General features: G+C 32.2%; 1 protein-coding gene and 1 pseudogene across 4 annotated transcripts; both read left to right on the top strand.

The window, feature by feature from the left end:
* On the top strand, positions 1-7,850 carry LOC125845617 (pectinesterase/pectinesterase inhibitor PPE8B-like; annotated as a pseudogene).
* Positions 7,851-8,041: 191 nt separating this feature from the next.
* On the top strand, positions 8,042-17,671 carry LOC125843697 (inner membrane protein PPF-1, chloroplastic). Of its 4 annotated transcripts, none has more exons than XM_049522874.1 (12): positions 8,042-8,479; positions 9,453-9,563; positions 9,812-9,886; positions 10,294-10,354; positions 11,964-12,037; positions 12,126-12,230; positions 12,441-12,548; positions 12,647-12,750; positions 13,232-13,381; positions 13,454-13,580; positions 14,729-14,840; positions 17,184-17,671. In XM_049522874.1, the coding sequence occupies exons 1-11, from the start codon at positions 8,156-8,158 to the stop codon at positions 14,834-14,836; spliced, it is 1,347 nt and encodes a 448-aa protein (XP_049378831.1). In that variant the 5' UTR covers positions 8,042-8,155; the 3' UTR covers positions 14,837-14,840; positions 17,184-17,671. The 4 variants fall into 4 exon arrangements, with proteins under 4 accessions (XP_049378831.1, XP_049378833.1, XP_049378834.1 ...); XM_049522876.1 differs by having other exon boundaries at positions 15,648-17,249; XM_049522877.1 differs by having other exon boundaries at positions 15,636-17,249.
* The last annotated feature ends 6,815 nt before the right edge of the window (positions 17,672-24,486 follow it).

Here is a 24,486-nt window from a genome sequence, read left to right as displayed (position 1 = left end):
ATGCCAAGGCGAGCAGCGGGTGTCGACGACAACAAGGGGCCTGGGTTTAGAATGGGCAATGAAGACTTTGGGAAAAGGTTGAAACTTGGAGGAAGAAGGGTTTTAGTTGAAGAGAAAGAGAGTAACATTTTTGTTTGTGTTTAATCAAATAAAAGAAAAGTCAAAGAGTTATTATTAAATATTTACTAATAATTTAACTAATTTAATTTAAGTCAACAATAATTATAATTTTTTATAAAAAAATGTTCCCTATAAGCTATTTTTTCTTTTAAAAACGTGCATGTAGGATTTTTTGTCTTAAAAAACGTGCATGTAGGCTTTTTTTAACAAAAAATTGTGTAGTGATTTTCCCAAAATAATTAATGCAGTCGGGAGTCGATCCCGCAACATCAGCCTCATCAATTCACCCTCTTATCGTGGACATCATATGCCGGCCAATTTAGTTCTCTGCGTGGCACATTATATATCTATATAAATATTGTATATATATACTGTCATGACCCAAGCCTAGGGCCTAGACGTGACCGACGAATGGAGAACCCGAAGGAACCCCAAACAAGCCTCATAGCGTATCATTACACATCCTTGATCGCGAAAGCAATTAAAATGACCATAAGCGATAAGCAATAAGCATAATCAAGGGGAAATTGGGACTAAGGGAGCAAGAAAAAAAATGAATGATACATAAATACCATAGATGAGTCAAGCTCAAGCATAATACACAACTTGTCCAACACCACCTCTAAACATGGGTACTTAGCGGGGGCCAAGACAAACTACCGGGTTCACCCTCATAGTCAATACATAACTAAAAAGGAAAAATCTTATACATAGCAAGAGATCATAAGCAACGTCCCCGGAATGGAGGACTCACCAATAACCTCGATAGAAAATCGTATTAGCCACGCGGAGGAGGATGGTCAAGCGGTGCTCCGGTCCCTACATGGTGACATCATATAGGCATAGAGTATGCATTAGTACGTTTGAATGTACTATGTATATGGGATGCAATGCAATGCAACAATAGATAGACATCATAGGCAAAATACATAATCATACCCGATAGATAGCATATTAATGAGATGATATGTATAATGATGTTTACATAAAAATTCATATTTAGTGGGGCGTAATACATGTGTGGCGAGTGACCATCCATATAGTATTTCCAAGGCCTACCACCCCCTTAGAGAGGCGAAAGAGGTATAAACCCCTCAATGTGGTTACCCGGGCCTACCACCCCCCGAGCTAGGGACCAAGGTACAAACCCCTCGATATGGTTATACGGGCCTACTACCCCCCGTACTAGGCAACCAAGGTACCAACCCCTCGATACGGTTACCCGGGCCTACAACCCCCCCGAGCTAGGCTTGGTCGACTCACAACACTATATAGAGAAAATCATATACATGTATCCATTTCATCATCATTTCAATAATTATATGACTATCCGACTCATAGGACGTACATTGGACCTTCCATTTCCTAATAATTCTATAAGTGGGCATTTTATCAAACACATAGTGGGCTACTGTTCATGTAAATAAAATCATGTATTTCAAGAGTACTAAGTCCAACCAATTCCAAAATCCATATAAATCAGCCCACCAACAATATACATATATATATATATGTCAACCTTCATAATTTGATCGTGGAAGCATAAAAACCATAAACATCACATAATAATTCCATTTCATGATAATATGCAAAATAGACCATAATAGGGTGTGTAGTAGTAATTCCATACTTCAAGAGTTTATAAATAACCATAAGGACCCATAAACTTGAAGTAATAATAGAGGATAAATGGTTGGACTTGTGGAAATGAAGGTTTCCACAATCAAACCCAGATACCTCAACTTTGGAGAATCCTTGATGAAGATTGAAATGGAGAATTGAAGCTTGAGATTGAGTCTTGAATCCAGAATCAAAGCTTGAGATCTTTGAATTTGGTTGAGGATCTTGGTGGAATTTTGGAGAGGGCTTAGAGAGTGCTTTTGAAGTTAAAAATGACTAAGTATGGGGCATATCCCCTTTTAAAAAAAACGTCCCCAACACTTAGCCTCAAAATTGAGGCTTAAAAAAATAATAGCTCACTATAAATTGCAAATCTGCACAGACAGGTTTTACGAAAATGGTCATAACTCCTTCATCCTAACTCGGAATGAGGTGAAACCAAGTGCGTTAGAAAGCTAACTCAAAGAGCTTTAATTTAATAGGTTGTGGCCCTTCTAGCTCCTTGTGTGCTAAGAGATATGCCCCTTTAAAATTGATCATCCAAATCACATTTTTTGCGATTTTCGAATTTTGATACGGTTGCTCTAAAATTCGGGTTAGACCCATTTCCCACTCAATTTGACCCCATGAATAAGAATATGAAGTCGAATTTCCGAAATCATGCACAGATTTTGATATATATGGAAATTACAATTATAGGTGTTCACGAAGCACATTTTCGGGCAATTTTTTTTTAGGTCGTTTCATATACATATACATATACATATGTATATATAAAGTTTTCGTCGAAATTCATGAATAGCGTGACATCCCACCACTCTTAATAGATCCGCCTCTACTTGAAGGAATTGGTCTTCTACAGTTAAATGGATCCATGAATACATATCGTTTACAACAAATCATTATATAATTAAAAAAAATACATCTCTAATTTTATTTTACTTTGAGTTATATATTTCATGTGGTATCAGAGCCAATTAAAAAATATTTTTCTTCATATTATTGAGGAAAATAATTTCTATTACAAAAGTGAGTTCGAATATTTATATTCAAATTATATAACTATAATTATAAGTTAGAGATAAATTAAAAAATATATTTATCGATTAAAATATAAATCATCTAACTAATTAAAATATAAATTAATAAGCTACTTTTATGCGAATCTAAAATTATTAGGTCTACTCTCATTCCACTTAGACCTCTTGGATCCATTGTCATCCAATTAATTCAGCTTGTTTCCATCCTTCTTTGATATGGTTAATTTTTTTTAATAGAGATTGAAAATAAGTTAGAGATGGACATAGATCCTTTTGTATCTATACTTTATATGAAATACGAAATGTTTCAAATGAGTAAATTTTTTTAAAAAATAATCTATTTATTGCTTTTTTAAAAAAACTAACTTGATATCATAAAAAAATTATTTAATTTGGAGAATACTACAAAAACTAAAATATCATTCAAAAAGAATGAAGAAAGTACAAGATTATGTCTTCACAAAATGAAAATTTCATAAGATTCACAAGTTGATTCTTTCCAAATAAGAAAGATAATAAGAAGAAAACAATACTATAACAAAGCTATGGATTAAAATTGTTCCTACAATTACATACTACCTATATAAGTAATTGTTCAAATAGTAGAAAAATACATTGAAATGAAGATGACATTTAATTGTTTAAGAAATGAGCCTTTAAACCTTTACTACAACACAAAGGAGAGGGATTGTTAACAATACTTGTAAAACTTTACTACAATATTAAAGAGGGATATTGTTAAGAATACTTCATAAAAATCATCAACTGCTAAGCACAATTGTTGTTTACTCATTACCTTCAGTGACTCGAAGAGTTTCAGTTCTTGCATGTTCATCACCTTTGCGATGGCCATCTCAGATAGTTTTTGCGATATTCTTCTTACATATTTCTAGACTGTAGCTGTAATTCTTGTTCATAAATTGATCATATTTTTTTTAAATTTTTAGGGCAGGAAGTATAATGGTGTTGTTTGTTTCTGCAACTATAGTTATATGTTGTCAAAGCCAACTAATAACGAAAACACCGTATAACATGATTGTTTCTCAAGATGGGACCGGAGATTTCAACACAATTATTGGAGCAATATTGGGGTCCCAGATCACAGTGTCAAGCAATTCTTCATAAAAATCAAGAAAGACACGTATCAGGAATATATTAGAGTTGCTAAAAAGAAGACTAATACAGTCCTGATCGAAGAGATGGATACCGCAATAATAACGGGTAATAGAAGTTTTGCCAATGGCAACAAAACCTATGACACCGCAATCGTTGGTAAGTACCTCTTTCTATTTATATATGTGTGTGTGCGCGTGCGTGTGCGTGTGTGTGCGCGTGTGCGTATGTGTGTGCGTGTGTGTGTGCGTGTGCGTGTGTGCGTGCGTGTGTGCGTGCGTGCGTGTGTGTGTGCGTGTGCGTGTGCGTGTGTGTGTGCGTGCGTGCGCGTGCGCGTGTGGGTGTGTGTGTGTGTGTGAATTTTATTAATTTTGATGAATTATAATTGTTTCTTTCGTATTTTGCAAGGGTTGTTGGTGATCGGTTCCAAAGTGATTAGAGCGTCATGCGAAAACTTACAATTGCAAAACATATATGGTTGATAAATCAAACGACAAAAAAAAGGTATACTAAAGACATATTATTGATATGGTTTGGTCAAGCGACGTACATATTGAAAACTAATATTAAAAAACATAAACTATATTGGGAGAATAATCTCCCCATAAACAAAACTCTTAAACGATTACATTGTGGATTCTATTGTGTTCTGCTATGAAAATATGAATCTCCAAACTTTCTTTAAAAATATGTTAAGAAAATCAGGGTAAAATCTTAACAAATCTCCCCTTATGACTGAAATTTTTTGACAAAACTTGTTTCGTCTTCTTCATATGCATGACAATCTTGTTCTTCACAAAATCTCCATTACTACTGATTGTCATTATTAAAAATTAGGTTAAAAACATATGTGTTAAAAATTATTTAAAAATATCTTATGTTTATTTTTAAAATTACAGCAATAGGAATATTGAAAATATGGTTTTAAAACTTTTCCTCCACATGTAGCTAGACAAAATCTTATTATCATCAAATTTGTTGCAAATTGATTTGAAACTACTTAGACTTGTGTTCAACCTCATTCAACCATTGAATCGTTAGATCATCGAACCATATGATCGTCGGACCATGTACTCTGATACCACTAGCTGGGTTCGAAAATGAATAGTGTGTTATGCAAAAATTTACAAGTGTTAATGATATATGATTAATAAATCAGATGACAAATAAAAGTATAGAAAAGACATATTATTGATATGGTTTGGTCGAGCGACCTACATATTGAAAACTAATATTAAAAAGCATAAACTATATTGGAAGAATAATCTCCCATAAACAAAACTCTTAAACGACTACATTGTTGATTTTATTGTGTTACTATGAGAATATGAATCTTCAATTTATAGATCTCCAAACTTTTTCTCTAAGAAAAGAATAGCCAAATATGGAAGAAAATTATATTTTCTTTTCAGGAAAACTTCAAGCATTTATGACAATCTTTCAAGGAAAAAATAAAACTTAAAATATGGTAAGTAAATCATGGCAAAACCCTAACAAATCTCCTCTTATGACTGACTTGACAAAACCTGATCCGTCTTTTTCTTATGCATGATAATCTTGTTCTTCACAAAATCTCACTGTTGCTTATCATAGTTAAAAATAAGGTTTAAAATATGTGTTAAAATGGTTTTAAAATATCTTATGTTTATTTTTAAAATTACAGTAATAAAAATGTTGAAAATGTGGCTTAAAACTTTTTCACCATATGTAGCTAGACAAAATCTTCATTATCATCAAATTTGTTGCAAATTGATTTGAAACTGCTTAGACTTGTTTTCAACCCCATTTAATCATTGAATCATTGGACCATCGAACCATATGATCGTTGGACCATGTGCTCTGATATCACTTGTTGGGTTCGAAAGTGATTAGGATGTCATGAGAAAATTTACAATTGCAAATCATATGTGGTTGATAAATTACACGATAAATAAAAGTATACTCAAGACATAATATTGATATGATTTGGTCAAGCGACCTACATATTGAAAACTAATATTAAAAAACATAAACTATATTGGGAGAATAATCTCCCATAAACAAAACTCTTAAATGATTATATTGTGGATTCTATGTGTTCTGCTATGAAAATATGGATCTTTAATTTATAGATCTCCAAACTTTTTCTCTTAAGAAAAAATAACTAAATATGAAAAAGAATTATATTTTCTTTCTAGGAAAAGTTCAAGCATTTATGGTAATACTTTAAGGAAAAAATGAAACTTAATATATGATAAAAAAAATCAGGGCAAAACCCTAATAGTTGACAATGACTTCACAGACCAAGACATAACTTTTAGGAATAATTTTGGACCCATAAAGCATAAGGCAGTGGCATTAAGAGTTGAAGCAGATTCAACATCCTTTTATAAATGTCGTTTCGACGGGTATCAAGACACTCTGTATGTGAAAAGGCAATATCAATTCTACCACATTGTGAAATCTATGGCACAATAAATTTTATATGTTGTGACGCAATCAGTGGTGTACGCAGGATTTTTCATAAGCGGTGTCACGTTTTAAAATACAAATAAATAAAAAAAAAATTATAATATTATTTTAAAAATTAAGAATTTTTTTAGCATTTTTATGTGTGTAGCAAAAATAAGTTTGAATTTAAAAAATTAACTAAGAAAGAAAAATGTGATATTGAGGTTCGAACCCCCCAACATCTATCCAAAAGTTATGACCCCTAACCAAATGAGCTACACTCATCTTTGGTATAAGGAGTGTCACTTTAGTGTATTGGTCTTTATTTATATTTTGTTTTTCAGTTATTTATACTTATTTAATAAATTTTTTTGATGAAGCCATATCACGTGACACACCTGCGCCTAGGGGTGTCAAAAGAATATGAAAAACCGACCAAATCGATCGAACCCAACCAAACCGATTTATTTTATTTTTTCAATAAAACTGTGGACTTTTATTTAAGTGTATAACGTCTCGAACAATTGGGATGGTATTTTTAATTTATGAAAAAACCAAAAAATTTCCAAACCGAACCGAATAACCTTACATGTATGTAAATATATTTTATATATTAACAATATGTTAAATTCAATATATAAATATATTTTATAATAATTTTAAAATATAAATATAACATAGGTCCTAGACCTCTAGTGACTAGACAACTTTGGGTTTTCGCTCTTTAATTAACCTTTACTTAATTAGGTTTAAAATTAAAGATATTGTAATAGATACTCTATCAAACAATACAACAAAATATATGCAAACACTCTTATTAAATGTTTAAAATCAAACAATACGTAACAAGGTTTTACATTCTTATCTTCTTGATGAAGAATTATAGTGCTTCTTCAAAAACATATTTGCGAAAGAAATATTTTAGTAGTAGTATATTTTGAGGTGACATTTTAAAAGTAAAAAAAAAAAAAAATCAACCAAACCGTACCAATACAGAAGAGAAACCGATATGATTGGGATGATTTAAAAAAAATCTAATTTTAGTTATATATTATAAAATAACCAAAAAATTGAGATGGTATAATTTTAAAAAAAATAACTGACCGAATCATACCATTGACACCCTTACATGCGCCTAAGGTAAATCCGCCCCTGGACGCAATAACCATGTTCCAAAATTGTTTGATTGGAAACACACACTCCAATTACGAGGCAATATAACACAATCATAGCGCAACACAGAGAGCTTGAGTTTGTATCAACTGGAATAGTGCTTCAAAATTGCATTATAAAGGCTACCCACGATTTGGAGAAATTAGACAACGTCACAACATATTTAGGTTGGCCGTGGGGTATATTTTCTTGGACTGTGATAATGAAAAGTTACATCGGGTAACTTTGATAGATCCTAGAGGATGGGTTGAATGAATTGAATTGGTAAATAAATCTATTGTTAGCAGCTGACCATATTATCTGGAATACAAGAATAGAAGACCGGGTGCTATCACGAAGGGATGTGCGACATAGGCATCCGTCACTAGTTGAAATATAATTATTACTATAGATATTTTTTTATAATAAATAATATAGGATTAATAGATTTTCAATTATTTATTTTTTAGAAAAATTAGTAGTCGTGGACTAACCACAACGAAATACCAAACAAAATAACGGAATTTTAATTCCCAATTAAGGAAAAAATGGATATGGATATTTTTTCTCTTCTAATAGCTGCCACTCATCCAATCCACAAATTTCCCTCTCTTCCATGAGAAGCTGAATTGAACTCTTCCCATTTTTCTCCGTTCATCTTCGCCGGAGCAATTTTTCCCATGGCGAAAACTTTGATTTCATCTCCGTCGTCGTTCATCGGAACTCCTTTGCCGTCGCTCTCTCGCCATGTATTTCACCGGCGAAGGCTTATCTCTACTAGAGTGAAATTCAGCTTCCATGACCTTCCCCCGATTCACTCGCTTCACTCTAATTTTGATTTTGAAGCTGTTGTAAGCCGAGCGGAGGGACTTCTCTATACGTTAGCTGATGCTGCCGTCGCGGCTGATCCTGGTGTTGCTTCCGATGTTACTGCCGCCGGTACTGCTCAGAAAAGTGGTGGTTGGTTTGCTTTCATTTCTGACGCCATGGAAGTTGTGTTGAAGGTTAAATTTTGTTACACATACTTTTGAACTAATTATGATCATTGTTACTGCCTTTCAGATTTTATATAAGTTGGGCATATTCATAATAATGATTTCACTTGCTTCCTTGTGTATTTATTTCATGTTTATATAGTTTTTTAAGTTTAAGATTAGGAATGAAGATATTTGGAGAAGGTAGGAGAGGTGAACAACTTGAGGGAAGCCGTAGACGTCCTAGTGAGAAGGTGTGAGGGGTTGGCAATAGCGGGCATTAGGATAGATAGAGGCAGGCCGAAGAAGTATTTGGATCTAGTATTGTTTGACATCATGTTTCCTACTATTTCCTACTAAGATTTTGTATAGCTACTAAACAATAACTATTTAACTTAGTAAAATTTTATGAATTACTTTATCCGGATAGTTGTTGTTTGTGTTTACAGTTATTACTCTTGACTTATACATGTATTCTATTTTTCTCCTCATTTGCGCCTTTATTCACTAAAGTCCACAGTTTATTTATGCTTTGCAGTTAAAGTTCTAACAAACCTGAGGGTATGTTTCTTTTAAATTTATTTTTGCTTTTCACCTTTGGTAACACTTGAAGTAAACTAAACCTTTCTTTTTTGGATTTTTTTCTACCTATTGAAAGACTTCTCTATTAACTTTTGTCATCTTTCATGTTAATACAAGTCGACAACCAGATTTTCCCTCTTATCATACCATCCACTCTCCTCCTCCCCTTCTATCTTTCCTCTTAAATAAAGAAAAAGGAAATTAGTGGATGCTGAATAAACCTTATCAAGATTATCATAGGACAACAGGTTGGTTGTCTTCAATAGATCACATGGCGAAGTACAAGTACTGAAGCTTATTTTGTTTCAGTTCTAGATGCATTATCTTTTGGTTTTAGTTTTAAAAAGACCGTCTTTTTGCAATACTGGTACTATTATGCCTCATGTACTCTATATTCACTCATTCACTTTGCTCTTTTCAGGTAATGAAGGATGGACTGCAAGCTGTGCATGTGCCTTATTCCTATGGATTCGCAATCATATTGCTTACTCTCCTGGTTAAAGCTGCCACTTTCCCTTTGACAAAGCAACAGGTGAGCCTGTGATGCAGTTGCTGCTAGACCTGGATGTTTTAGAGTTGGTCTGGTATTTCAGGTCTTGCCACTTAGTTACGTCTGTCTAGTATTATTAATAGTGCAGTGGGATGAGAACTTAAATTAATAGAACTGATTGTTTTGTCAAACTCAAGTCAACAGGAGTCCCCTGTTCCTTTATTCCTCATTAATCGTTAAATCACTGCAATGGAGTTATTGCTGATGTATGACATTATGTCATTTGAAAGGTTGAATCAACTTTAGCAATGCAAAATCTCCAACCAAAGATCAAAGCTATTCAACAAAGATATGCTGGAAATCAGGTGCACTCAAATTCATGTTGATTGATACTTTCTGTTTCATCTAAACTTCTTTTCAGAACTATATGACCTTCCAAATTTGACTTATGTATGTGTATTCTTTGGTACTTAGTGCTGTAAAAAAGAGTGAAGTATTAGCAAATTGATATTGTAACTGTTACAACGTGCTTGTTAGATTTCAGATTAATATGGGTACTTCAGAGTTTTATTATTTTGTGTGGCTATAGTATTACTTCTCTTATCAAAAGAGAAAAGGGCATTGCTTATGGAGATAAAAAAACTTGTTCAATAAAAGGAAAGGTGTTTCTAATGTTGTGAAGCTATACTTACAGAATTATGATTATTGTTGTGTCCTTTCCATGAGGTGTTTAGAAAACAAACTTACATCTTTGATCTTATCTTTCATTCAGGAGAGAATCCAACTCGAGACTTCACGTTTATATAAGCAGGCAGGGGTCAATCCTCTTGCTGGTAATTTTTCATTCTTGCAGTCAGCGGTCTCTTCTCTAGTTATGTTTCCATTTGCTATTTCTGTTTGATCTTCTTAGTTGGTTTAAAGCATTGGGCATATATGTTGTAAGAAACTTGCCATGGCTTTCTTTCCTAGCTAGTAGTGAATCACAAATTGTATCTCCTGGAGTTGTAAGAGCCATTTAATCAGTTAAAGAATTAGGTATCTGTTGATTCATAGTTTGTCCCTCTGTGGTCTAGGTTTTGCATTTTTAGTCTTATTTTAGTACATCTTTGAACTGGTTGCCTAGTGATATTCTTCCTTCCAGAATTTGTTTGATCTGGATTTCAGTTTTATTCCTTTTCAATCTCTGGTGTCTGTGGCATATGAAGTTGTCATTAAGTTAGTTCCTCATTCATAGCTCTCAATTCATCAACTCCCTTTTTCCTTATTTTTTGGGGGGTAAGTCTGATATTTTATTCCGTCGAAGCAGCACAATATGGAACTGAGGAACTCTAGTACAAAAACTCAGTTGCCATTTATGAATGTATGGAACTGAGGAACTCCAGTAATGCGTCTTCATCTAAACATTTACTCCCTCCGTCTCAATTTATGTGGCACCCTTTCCTTCTTAGTTTTTCCCAAAAGAATGTCACCTTTCTATAATTAGATTAAAACTCCCTTTGTACTCTTAATGAAAATGATTTATAGCCACATAAATGTCTTAAGGTTCGCTTAGACCACAAATTTCAAAAGTCTTCCTTTCTTTCTTAAACTTTGTGCCAAGTCAAACACTACCACATAAGTGCAACTTTTGACTTAGTTTACACAATGGTTGGAAAACCATAGATGATCATGAACACCAAACTAGTTCCTCAATGCCAGAGAACACTGATCTATGAACTTAAATTTGCTTTTTAATGTATTTCATCTCCTGTTTTAATTCAAATGATAAACAATAGCTTTAAGTTAGTCAACCTCTTCTTTCTTATGTATCCTAGCGATAGTCCTTCGAGGCTATGTGTTGTAAAAGAAGAAAGGGTTTGGCTTGTAAGAAGCAAGGGCTCCCAACTGCTTAGCAACATGCGGTATGTTTTCAGGTGCAGTATCCGATGAGCTGTCTGGCCAGTAGCTGCATTGAAGTGGTTATAAATGGCATAAAAAAATTCAACTTTATGCCTAAGGGTTTAAGTATTATGCGAATACCACTATTCTAAAACACATGATGATTTGAAATATACACTCAATTACTATGCCTTTTTAGTTGTGACAGAGAGTTAGTAGAGCTAAGGTATGCTGTTAAATATGCATTGACTTGAAGCTTAACTGCATCATTAATGGGCAGGTTGTCTCTTCAATAAACCTCCACAAGGTTAATGAGCTCACTGCAATATAAAAACTACAAATTGTTTGACATGTGCTAATTGTAGCATATCGACTAACTGCAATTTTCAATGCCAGTTATTAAGAGACCGTGCCATAAAAAGTAATGAGTGCTGTGAGCTTCTGTATGGTTTGGATTTATATTTTGTTCCAACGTAAGTTTGGCTTCCATGTACTGAATGTAGCAAGTCCTTGCATTTCCATTGTGGTTTATCTTTTTCCTTTTTTGTGGTTACACTATAACAGGATGTTTCCCAACTTTGGCTACTATACCTGTTTGGATTGGTCTTTATCAAGCTCTCTCCAATGTGGCAAATGAGGTACTGAAGAAGTTAGTATTATTGTATGTTCTTACTTATTGATTCAAACAAATAATGAGTTTATTTACCTTTTTTCATTCTGAAAAAGGGATTGCTGACTGAAGGTTTCTTTTGGATCCCTTCTTTGGGAGGCCCGACTACTATAGCTGCTCGACAGAGTGGATCTGGAGTTTCTTGGTTATTCCCATTTGTGGTCAGTGTCATATCCTAATTACACCTTTATACCATGTCTGAAACTTTATTTTGAGTAATCTTCCTAATCTCAAAGAGGATGGAGCAATTCCCGCTTTCATCTCACCAAATTGTCTTTCCTATAAATTCTTGGGCTCAGAAGATAAATCCGCTTGTAATACTAAGTACAGTTTAGTATGATTGCGGACATGAAGTCTGTTGACATTTTCAGGATGGGCATCCGCCTTTGGGTTGGCATGACACGGTGGCTTACCTCATTTTGCCTGTCCTGCTAATTGTTTCACAATATGTTTCAATGGAGATAATGAAACCTCCCCAAGTATGATTCTGAATTTATTGTCCAGCTTATTTCCTTCTGATCTCAATTTATGGGTGCTTCTGTCATGTTATATTGAAATCCTTGATATCTTCTCTTAGACAGATGATCCGTCTCAAAAGAACACACTTCTGGTTTTCAAGTTCCTTCCGCTCATGATTGGCTATTTCTCTTTGTCTGTTCCATCAGGGTTAACAATTTACTGGTGAGCTCTTACTTAAAGTAATAATGTAATATTGCCTCTGATACAGAATTACAGTATTGGTCTTAAACAAATATGTTCCTATGAACATCCTGATGTGAATTATCATTTTTATTAATGAAAACTATATTACTCTGCAGTTTAGTAAATTGCAATTTGCTATTCACTTGTTTCCAGTGACCTCATCACTGAATGAGATGAGAGGATAAAGAAATTTTGTTGCTGCCTTTATACACATAGATATCCTTATACTGTCTTAGCGCTTTCAAACTTTCCGTTCAAAAGACATGTCAAAATAGTTGCTCCATATCTCTTCTATTTGTTTTTCTTTTAAGTTCTCTCTCATCATTGAGGCATCAAATGACAAATTATCATGCTTCTGCCTTTTATCTCTTTATCTCAAAAGTAGATTTTTGTTCTGGATATTATAATCAATGAAGCAAGATGATTTTCTTAACATGTGCCTATTATGTTGAATTTCAAGGTTCACAAATAATGTGCTGACCACAGCACAGCAGGTATGGTTGCGCAAGTTAGGTGGTGCAAAGCCTGCTGTGAGTGGAGATGCCGGTGGTATCATCAGTGCTGGACGTGCAAAGAGAACTACCTCTCAACCTGAACAAGCTGGAGAGAGGTGTGTATAATACTTCAAAGTTAATCAACTTTACAATGTCTACCTAGCTAACAAGAAAGTTTATGGAAACAGATTCAGGCAGCTAAAAGAAGATGAAAAGATGAAAAAGTCAACCAAGGCACTCCCTACAGATAAGGTTGAACTTTCTGCTTCTATATCTGATTCCGAGGACGAACAAGATGATGACACCAAGCCCAAGGTAAATGTCAAATTGTTGTTTTGCATATGATCTCTGCTGACAAGTTCAACCGAGACATGTTTGCATGATTAAATTTAGTTGTTAGTCAGTCGAATATGAAATGGCATGTCAATAACAATAAAAGACGTGGATGGCTTCCAGCCTAATAAGGCACGGTGATTTATTGCATTACACAAGTTCTCTGTCTGAAAGTACTATTCTTCCTTTTTTTAACTTAAAATGCAAGTCCAAGTCTAAGAAGAGAACATTTGTGTGAGAGTGAAAAGAAATACTACCCAACAAAGAGGAACAAAAGAAAAGAGACAGATTCACTTTGTGAGAGTTGGAAAGGGTCATAGTTTTTATTTCTTGTCACTCTGTAGGTTGGTCTTCCATTTTCTAAGGGTGCTTGAGTACATTTCTGAACTAGTAAACGACATATATTGGCAAAAATATCGCTACAGAACCCTTACTCTAACACTATTAGACAAAAGTTGCATGTGATGATAACGTAGATGTAATTTTGTAGTTGCTGTCTGAAAATAGATCTTTCTCCAGTTGATTGGAGTTTGTTTTTGATTAGGAGTGTCTTGACTTCTCTAATCATTAAACCAGTGGTTCTGCTTTTTGGTAAATTGAAGTGCATGAAGACACATATGCTCGATATTTGTGGTCTAATAGTTTATTACATTTATGGATCCCAATTTTCTGTGTCTCCTTATATATTTCTGGCTATTTTCCGTAATTCGTTCTCTTGAGGAGAGGCGGTTGAGGAAAGAATAAATTGAAAAATCTATGTCTCTAGTGTTCTGAATAATTTCTTTTCTCTGTAGCTTAAGCAAGGATTAATCAAAAATTCAATTTTAAATCAATAATCTTGAGCAAAAATGCATAGTGATTGGTTATGCGATCAAGCTGAAAGTTTGAAGGGCTTCACTCAAAGACTAGAGATATATGCATACGTAATTCTAAGCTCGTGGATACCTAAATAGTTCTGGAACGTTTCAAAATCTTAATTGATTCAGTTTTGATGAGGAGGGAAAGAATAATTTCTTAGTACCTCCAAGATGAGTTGTTTTATTTGGTGCTGCGTGGCAGACTTTTAAATTTTCAATTGGAAGGCACTGTTCTGAATATGAGCTTATATACTTGATAAATATTGGTTGCAGGATGAAGAAGTTCTGGAAGAGGCTTATGCTTCTAGCAGTAGTAAAGAAGTTCCAAATTACTCAGGGCCAAGGAAGAGTAAGAGATCAAAAAGGAAGCGTGCTGTATAAAGTGGTAAATCAATTCTTAGCTGTCAGTTTAACTTGTATATTCAAATATGTATTTTAGTTAGTGTATAGTGGCCATTTTCATGTCGGTCATCTATTTAATGGCTACCTGCCAAATGACGAGAACCTGATAAGTATGCAAAAGTGAATTCACGAGCTTTCAAAGCACCAGCTTAGCAAGCAGAAGCTAAATTTATCATATTGCTTTCATGTGTAACTTGTGGGCTTTCTTGTACCAATCCTCCTGCAAACAGTAACCATGACTTAAGCTAACAATAAGTTTGTTTAATGAGAGGGTTTGATCAGAACCATTTAATTTTAAGCTGTGGGCCTAAGCTTTCCTCTATTTTACTCATTAGTTGCCTACTTTTCTCTGCATCAATGATGCCTACCGTGGAAGTGGTTTTCTTTCCTAACAAGATTAGTTTGCTTTTTGTAGTATCCTGGTTAGAGTTCGTCTTCACAAATGGACTTCGGTCTGGTCCCCTGGGAGTTTGTCTCAGGGTAAGAATGCAGCAAATGATGTATGGGCTAGGTGCGCATCAGGGCTTTGAATCCGGCTGCCGACTAAAGTCTAGTATTTTAAGTGGAGAAGAGTAGAGAGAGCATTATTGATAGAGTTTCGAACCACGTACCACCGACCCTCATGGATTTATCGGATATCAAAAAAAGGAGCTTCGGTTTGGCGACCAGCTTATGCAAAATGTTTTCATTTTGTTAATACCTTGAAAATGCCATGTAGAATTAATACTTTTTCAGTGTTTATAGAGAACTAAATATTGATATTTATGAATTTTGATAGTATTGTTTGCAGTGAGCACATTAGAAGTGGAGCAACAAGGACTTTAGACTAGACAACATTACTCTTCCGACAATTCAGTTGGTGAAGGTTAATAAAGTTCCTATCTCAAAGATATCCCAGTGTTTGTACAAGCAAAATAACCTAAATCTCAGATCTTCTAACTATTAGATATATGTCTAACCTCCAACTCTCAGCAAATATCATGATTTCGTACGGCTAGCTTGTTCTTTTGCTCATAGCCATGATGGCAGGTGACAATTTCTAGTTGGCTTTGGCCCAGTAGTGGTATAGGGATCCTTCTTGTATATTCCCTGCTTCACAACAGTTTGATAAGAGACTGCATGCATAAACTAAAGCAAAAGAGAGACTACACACTTTAGTTGGCAATTTAACTTGTATATATGACACATGTATCTTAGTCTGTGTCTAGTGCCCCTTTTTTATGCCGGTCATATATTTGAGGACTATTAGCTAAATGAAGAAAGCCTGCTGAGTTGGCAAATTGGTTAAGATTTACTCAGGCTCTTTTAAGTTTTATGGCGAGCTTAGCTAGGAAAAGCTAAATTTTCCATATTCTTTAATGTGTAGCATGTGGGCTTTGTTATTTCCAATTATTGTACGAATATTAACCACGACTTGAGTGGGCAATAGTGTGTTCTGATGCATCAAAGTTTGCAGTAAGGTGGTGGCAGCATAGAATTTTAAGCATCTGGCCCAAGGTTTTCTTTATTTTGCTTCATTAGTCATTACAATAATCCTAATCCCTATCTCTCAATTCCTGATGCTAGCATGCAAATCGTTCTCTTGTGACCTACAATGTTAAGCTTGGTTTCCTAGGAGCTCAGTCTTAAGTTGGCCTTCAGTAAATGAGTTTTGGTTTCACTTTTAGATTTTACTCAAAATTGTCTTGATCTTGTTGAGATTTGAGAATGGTCTGTGGAATTTTTACTTTTTTAAGAACTAGATATTGATAGTCGTAAATTGACTACATTGCTTGCAGTAAATCATATTAGGTGTGAAGTCTAAGGACTATAGATTAGATAAAGACCAGTTTTCTATACTGCTTAGTAAATGAAGGAAATGTAATTCCAATCTGATGAAAGGATATCCCACTGTTTTTACAAATTGCCTAAATATGAAATCGTCTAACTAATACATCTATGTCTAACCTCCAATTCGATAATTGTGGTCTCATATGACTAGTTCATTCTTCTGTTCATGGCCTGATGGTGGACGATGATTTCCAGTTGGATTTGGCCCTTGATGGTGGACGATGATTTCCATTTGGATTCGGTCCAGATGGTGGTTTATGAATCTTTTCATACTTCCCCTGCTCCACAATAGTTTGATTAGAAACTCCATGCATAAACTAGTTCAGAATAGAGACTCCATACTTGTAAGACTTACCAAATTAGCAAGAATGTGTCCTCTTGTTGATCTCAATGTGTAGAACACTGAGCTTTTATTGGACTTAACTGCGATAGAGAAGCTAGAGTTAAGACCCATTGATATACTTGCCTACTAAAATCACATAACTGTTTTGTATAGGAAATCCCGGAGTTGAAGAAACTAGAAAAAACACGACTTGCTTCAGCTACCACATCAAGAAAATAGCGCATCACAGTCATTTATTAGTGTTTCATTAGCAGTGAAGAGTCGTAAACTTGCCTGCTTTTATAGCTTGAGCCATGGGAATGAAGTTATACTCATGTGCACATATTGTCGATATGAGAAGAAGGTAGAGAAGGAGTTCTGTTCTCTTCATCTTTAGCATTGGAATGTTGAAGATGGATGGGTGCAGCAGAAGGTGAAGTTATAAGTGGGGAAATGATTTCCAATATAGGTAGCATATAATTGGTAATCATTACTAATCTTGAAAACATGGATTGTTAGATAAAGTTGCTGGGGTATCCTATGCCCATTTTTATGTAACAAGTGATAAGTTGAGGAATTGCTGGCTCTCTTCTCTTTGTGAATTGACTTCTTGCTCAGTCATCATTGTGTCCATGATGAATTACAAGCCATCGCATTATTCACCTCTTGAGTGCTCTAACCATGCTGTTGCCTTTGTCTGCCTCTCCCCCCACCACCCACATCAAGTGCTCCATTTAGTTTCTTTTTTTGTGCGGTATGAGAGTCAACAGGTAATATTAGATCAATTCTAGAAAATATGTACATAAAATATCGAGTTTTGTAGAGAAATAATTTCACGTGCACCATAATTTTCAAAGTAAATCCGCTTATGTATACTTCCCCTCCATCCCATCACCCAAACTCAGCTCGAGGGTTGCTTAAAATGCATTTGAGACTTATAGTCGTTTGGTAGGGGTAGAGTAGCACTAAATAAGGTGGATTAGTTATGCTGGCAATATTTCTTATCAAACGGTTTGGTTTGTTGTATTAGATGAATAGGGTGTATTATGAATTACTAAATGACTAGGGTGTGTTAGAATAAGAATAGTACTACTGAATACAGTGTATTAGAAAATGAATAGTATTGGTATTGTTAATGTCATTATTTACTTCTAAATAAACTTGATAGACCTTACGGATTTACTAGTAGAAGTTTTCTTGCTAATATAGAGATGATGATCTTCCTCTGATATCTCCAATCTGGTTATGCAAGAGATATAATTATAAACAATCATGAACGATTGAATTACGAGATTCTTCTAATGAACTAAGAGAATTTTATTTATAAATTAAACAGATAACAACAAACAAGGCTTCTTGCAGAAATTTTCGTGATCTCTATGGCCAGTTTTTAGCAATAAGAACAAGTAATTTTGGCTTTTCCACTATTATAATGTAACTAGTGAACTTGTCCGCTTTTCGCACGGTTATAAAAGATATACACACAATTTTATTAAATATTATTTCTTCTATTTCATATTAAATGAATTTTTAGACATTTTTTCATTGTTTAAACTAATCAAATTGTTCAAAGTTTAAGATAAATGTTTGAATTTTTTCCCTTATTAGTCCTTCCCTTTAAGGTTGTACATTTTTCCAAACTCTTTTGAATAATGACTATTTTACTTTTAAAAATAACTTGGGAATAACCAAAAGAGAAATAGTGAAAAATATAATTTAATTTATGTCCTTCAATATTTTCTTAATATAAAAGGAAGATGTATTTATAATATCATTGCTATGACCTTTATTGTTAAAAAATAAAAAAATAAATTTATGAATTCTTTGTACAATCTTCTGAGTTGTTGTTGACATTCACTTTCACAAGACTATTTATAGACTACAATATGAAATATCAAATAATGTATTGTGACTATATGACATATATTATAGTACAATTTTTAGGCTATAGCAGTAGATTTAGACTTTCAAGCTATAGCATTAAAAATTTCAGGTTATAACAAACTCACAAATAAAAGAAATGTTTTTATTAATTCGAAAAAAGTTAATAAAAAAAAGATAAACAAAAATTAAAAAAAAAAACGAAATTATAGATACTAAAGTAAAAAACTGAAAGTGTGGCCTGTAATTTAATTTGAATTTATTGTAGACAATTAATGATTAGCATGAAATAAGGGATTCAAACAAATTAACAATATTTTTTATCCTTAATTCACTCAAAACCAGTTAAGATAAACTAAAAAATCAGATCATATCATTCTTTTCTAGATAATTAATAAATAGCACGAATTAAGAGATTTAAACTTATTAAGATTATTTAGTATCCTTAATTCACTCAAATCAGTTAAAATCAAATAAAAATTCAGATTTTATCTTCTTCTTTTTTCAACGTTTCTCTCTCTTCAATTTGCAACAAAAAAAATTCAACGTTTCTCTCTTCAATTTTCAACAAAAAAAATCCCACATTCGAGTAATTGAAGTTTTTTAAATCTTTGAAAATTCTTGATTTTGTTGTGATGGACAACTACGTATCAGTTTTAATCAAACATCGTGAAAGATGGGATCCTTCGGGTTAGTATTTATTATTGTTTAACATTTGTTTTAGAATGATAGCGAAATGAAACAAAAATGATCAAACTGTCGATTAATTGAAGGTGGAGTCATATTTTGTTAACTATTGATATCATATTATGTTTACTGTTGTGAAATGTAAAAAATTTAGTGTTTTTTTTGTTTATTTGTTTATTTTGTATACGGTTGTTGTTTTGTGAAATTATAAATTTAATGTGATTTTATGAATAAATTTGATAGAATAAATTAAATGAAATTTGTATGAAAGTGTGCTAATTATTCTGTAAAAATAATTTAATTATAATGTTGACGAATTTATGAATTTTTTTTTTTTGATAATGAATTTGATAGTATAAGTCGAATGAATTATGTATGAAAAGTGTGTTAAGAAATATGTAAAAAAAATTGGAATTCTTGACGAAGTGTATTACAAGTGTTTTAAATTGGTATTAAATGTGAAATTGTTGAGTTTATATTAGTTTTGTTATTTCTGTATAAAGTTGGGTGACAGTAATTAATTATTTGGGACGAGAAATGTATATAGTTTGAATGAATAATCGTTTTGTATGAAATGTGTAATAAATGAGTATGAAAATGTATAAATTTGGTATGAATGATGACTGTTGTATGAAATGTGTTTTAAGTGAGTATTAAATGTGAAATATTATGTTTTGTATGAAATTTATTTTGTAATGTACTGTCTGAATGATATTTGTATGAACAAATAATGACGAGTGTATAATTTTGTTGTTATTATAATGATTTTTATGGATGAAATTTGTATTGTCTTTGGAATGAAAAGTTAATATTATTTAACATATTTCTAATTGATTCGTATAATGTTAGACTAATTTTATTTTATTTTTAATGAAACGGAGAATTATGTTGATTTTCAAATGAAATGAATTATATATGAAAGAGGGTTGATGATGTGAAATTCAAAAGGTTCAAAGTTATTTGCAGTAGATGTTGTCAAGTTGGCCACAACATGAAGCATGTTCAAATTATCCAGTGCAAAACTAATGACTGTTTATTTGTTTAGACTATATATAATTTTTATTTTATTTTGTCGTTTAGATTAATGTTTTGTTTTGATATGAAACATAATTGGTTTGAAGTGTATTATAAACTTAGTGTTTAATATACCGTTCATTCTTTATACACTGTTCATTCATTAATCATACAGATTGCATAATGTTAAAAATAAAATTTATTCCAACTTAATACATAAGATAGTGTAAATATTAGTGATAATTATAAAAGGAAATTATGATATCCTGAGTATTTAATTTAATGTAAGTTTACATGAATATTAATTTGGTTTTCAACTGGTGTCCTACTATAAATAAATTTAAAACAAATTGCAACTAGTGTTTCATTCCCACACTAACTTCAGTTAGTGTCATACACATATTAATCAAAATTTCATATACGTTTTATCCAAACAACATGTATAAAAATTGATAAATTCATATAATCACACAATTTATACCATTTGTATATCAATATTATATCACAATTCATACAATATCCAACAATAAAATATTAAACTCATAGGCATACACATATTAATCAGATTTCATACACGTTTCATCCAAAAACATGTTTAGAATATAAAGTAAGCATAATATGATTTTTTTAGAAAAAATCAGTAGTTTGACAAATCATACCATTTTTTTTTTTTTTGATTTGCACCGGGTGTCCGAGTCTCTTTGAGCCCCGACTAATCCCGGGGGTGCACAGGCCCTCGGCAAGGAGTTTCCCGCAAGTGCACCACGGTTAATAATTTAATAATATATATCATAAACACAGTTAATAGACAATCACACCAATGTTTAAACGCAATTCATACCATTTGTATACCATTATTATATCACAATTCATAAAATTTTCAAAATCAAAACATTTAAGCGTAGTCATACACATATTAATCAGATTTCATACAGATTTCATCCAATAAATGTACAGTTTGAAAACACACTGATAGTTTCAAAATAGTATCTTGAAATTGTAATAGGCGATTAGTAATTCATATGTAAACGGTATCTGCCTGAAAGAAAACATATGATATTATATATCATCAAATACTTAAACACAAAAAAATTGTCCAAAAATTTAAAAAAAAAAACTTTTTGTTGTTCTTCTTGTTGATGGTTTTGAAGATACTCCAAATTCTACATTTTTTAAATTTTTTTTTTTATTTCAGTAACAAAATCAAAATCAAAATCAGAAGAGGTTTCAACAATTTTCCCCTTCATCTTCTTCCCCTTTTAATTTACAGGTGTGACCTTTTTTTTTCTTCATTTTTTCTCTCTTTGTCGCTCCTTCAACTTAGATGAACCATCCGTCGCCGGATTTTGAATATTCGCCGGATTTTCAACAATTTTAGGCGGGGGAAGGGGGGGGGGGGGTTTGAGTTAATATATTAAAATTTGAAACATGAACATCATCATTAGATGTTCCTTCACCCAATATGGGACTCTTTTGAGGCGTTTCAATGGGTTTCTTAGACATAATTTTGTTGGAAAAAAAATTGGACGAAAGATTGAATGTTGGTGTAGTTGGCTGGTGAGAAAAATGGGAGAGAAGAAGGTGAAAGTGAGGTGATAACGTGTATAGTTGGATATGTGTGAGGGAAGGGTGGTGGAATTGACTAAATGGGAGGTTATGAGTATAACATTAAATAAGGAAGTGTAATCAATGTAAAATTCCTATAATTGTGTAACAGATAATTATGGGGTATTCTTTATTTAAATAATTTAATAATAATATACAATTATAAAAAATTACTTATTTAATAAAGTAAAATTTAATTAATTTATAAATAATTAGTGATATGTTATAACCCGTAATTAAACTATTATAAGCAAGAATTTTTTAAAAGTAGATTTAAAACCTGTAATATTGACTCTTAAATGTGTATATGGGGTGATTTTTCCTTAATTATTTTAGGGGTTATAATAATAAAAAGTTGTTAGAGTAATGAAAATAAAGACCATTAATTTTTACATTAAAAGATATTTCTATAAAACAACTAATATACTCACATATTTCATGGTAATCAATATTTGCTAGAAATATGATAGAGAATTATGAGAATGTATGATATAAGACGTGTATTTTGGAGTTTTTAATATAACACATGAATTAAAAAAATACGAAGAATCATAAAAAATGTGATATAATTTAAAATTATGAGAATTAAAGATCTAAGATATGTATTTTGGAGTTTTTAATAAAGGACATATTTTTTTTAAAAAAAAAAAAGACACAAAAATGAGAAAAAAAGGATTAAATGAGTTTTTTTATCATAAAAATGTGACACATCACTTTGTCTATATCTATCTTTAATATATATTAGATAAAGACATAGATTTATGTTTGTGAATATTTTAATTAAATATTTTGGTGAATATTTTGAATCGAATAAAGAGGAGAAGACAAAAAACAGTTCTTTTTGGAAAAAAAGTCGGATGACAATAAAGGTAAATGAAAGGTTATTAGGAAGACATTAATAGTGGAGTAATAGTCGCGAGAGAGAAAGTGTAGTGTAGCTATTTTTCTAAATTAAATTAGAAAAATATTTAAAAATTGACAAAAAAGGTAAAACAAAGATCCTTGCCAAGGAAACATGCCACATCATTTTGTTCACATCCAGCTTTATATAGATATATTGATTTAAGTTATTTCTTTCAAGATTAAAAGTCAAAATTTAACAAAAATAAGTGTTTTAACAGAATTTTATTGCAAAATCAAGAAATTCTTTCACGATGGAAGTCAATAAGCAATTGTGGGCAAAGGCAACATGGTTTTTTACCGTGTGAATTCAAATATAATCGATCCCAATATATCAGACACCAAATAACTAAAAACTTCAATTTTACGGTTGGATGAAATGAAACCTCATAATCTTTAGATGAGGTTTTTTTGGAAAAAATTCTTTACCAACTTTACTCTGGGATTTATGGTTCACAAAAAATGAAACACAACTGATCGATGATCCATTTTACAGATGGTACAATTAGTCCAATAAATCATATAGTTTAAGTTTAAGTTTGAGCTGATTGTTCATCCGTCCATCTATATATTAGCTCTGCTCATTTCAGTTTATTATAATTTGGATTGATATCTAGTTGAAATTGATTCACAAAAAATTTTGCTAAGGTACTATTAAAAAGACATTTTTAATTTGACATATTAATATATTGACATAATAACAAAAACTTATAAGGTACTAAAAAATAAAAGAAAAAATAAAAATTAAAACTTCGTAATAGTTGGATGAGTTTGGTTATGAACCGCTTTAAGCCGATTTTGATTCAATATATCACCACCGTTTGAATAACTTTTAAACGGATCAATAATCCGCTCAAATTTAACTCACTCCTAAATCCACCTATTTGTCATATTTAATCTGTTCTCTTAATTCCCAGACACTTGCGGCATCTGAACTCGAGTAAAATCTTATTTGTTATTTGTCGAGATATTTTCCTTCAAATTGGGAAATAAAATGCTAGTAATGAATAAGATAATGTACATGGAATGAGCGTAAAAAGCCAATATTTTTTATGTATTGTTTGGTTTGATGTATTAAAAATAACATGCATGACTTATTTCTAAAAAAAATATTTACTTATAAAAATACCCTTCATAAATATGATGGGAAAAGATGTGAAAAAGGTTCTGAGGGACAATTATATGGATTTTCATGTATTAGTTATACACCCCTTGCATTAATTACACGGGTTGAAAAAATATACGTACTAAATTACAAGGTATTAATAATACACAAAAGTGTACTCATAACACACAAAAGTTTACTTATAATATACAAAACTAATGCATGCATTTTTATTTCGAATAAACTATCAAACGACAATCATTGATAATACGTTGAGCATTATGA

The sequence above is a fragment of the Solanum stenotomum genome, chromosome 11 (genome assembly GCF_019186545.1).
Source record: "Solanum stenotomum isolate F172 chromosome 11, ASM1918654v1, whole genome shotgun sequence".
Lineage (NCBI taxonomy): Eukaryota > Viridiplantae > Streptophyta > Magnoliopsida > Solanales > Solanaceae > Solanum > Solanum stenotomum.
This window is presented reverse-complemented; position numbering and strand designations above follow the sequence as displayed.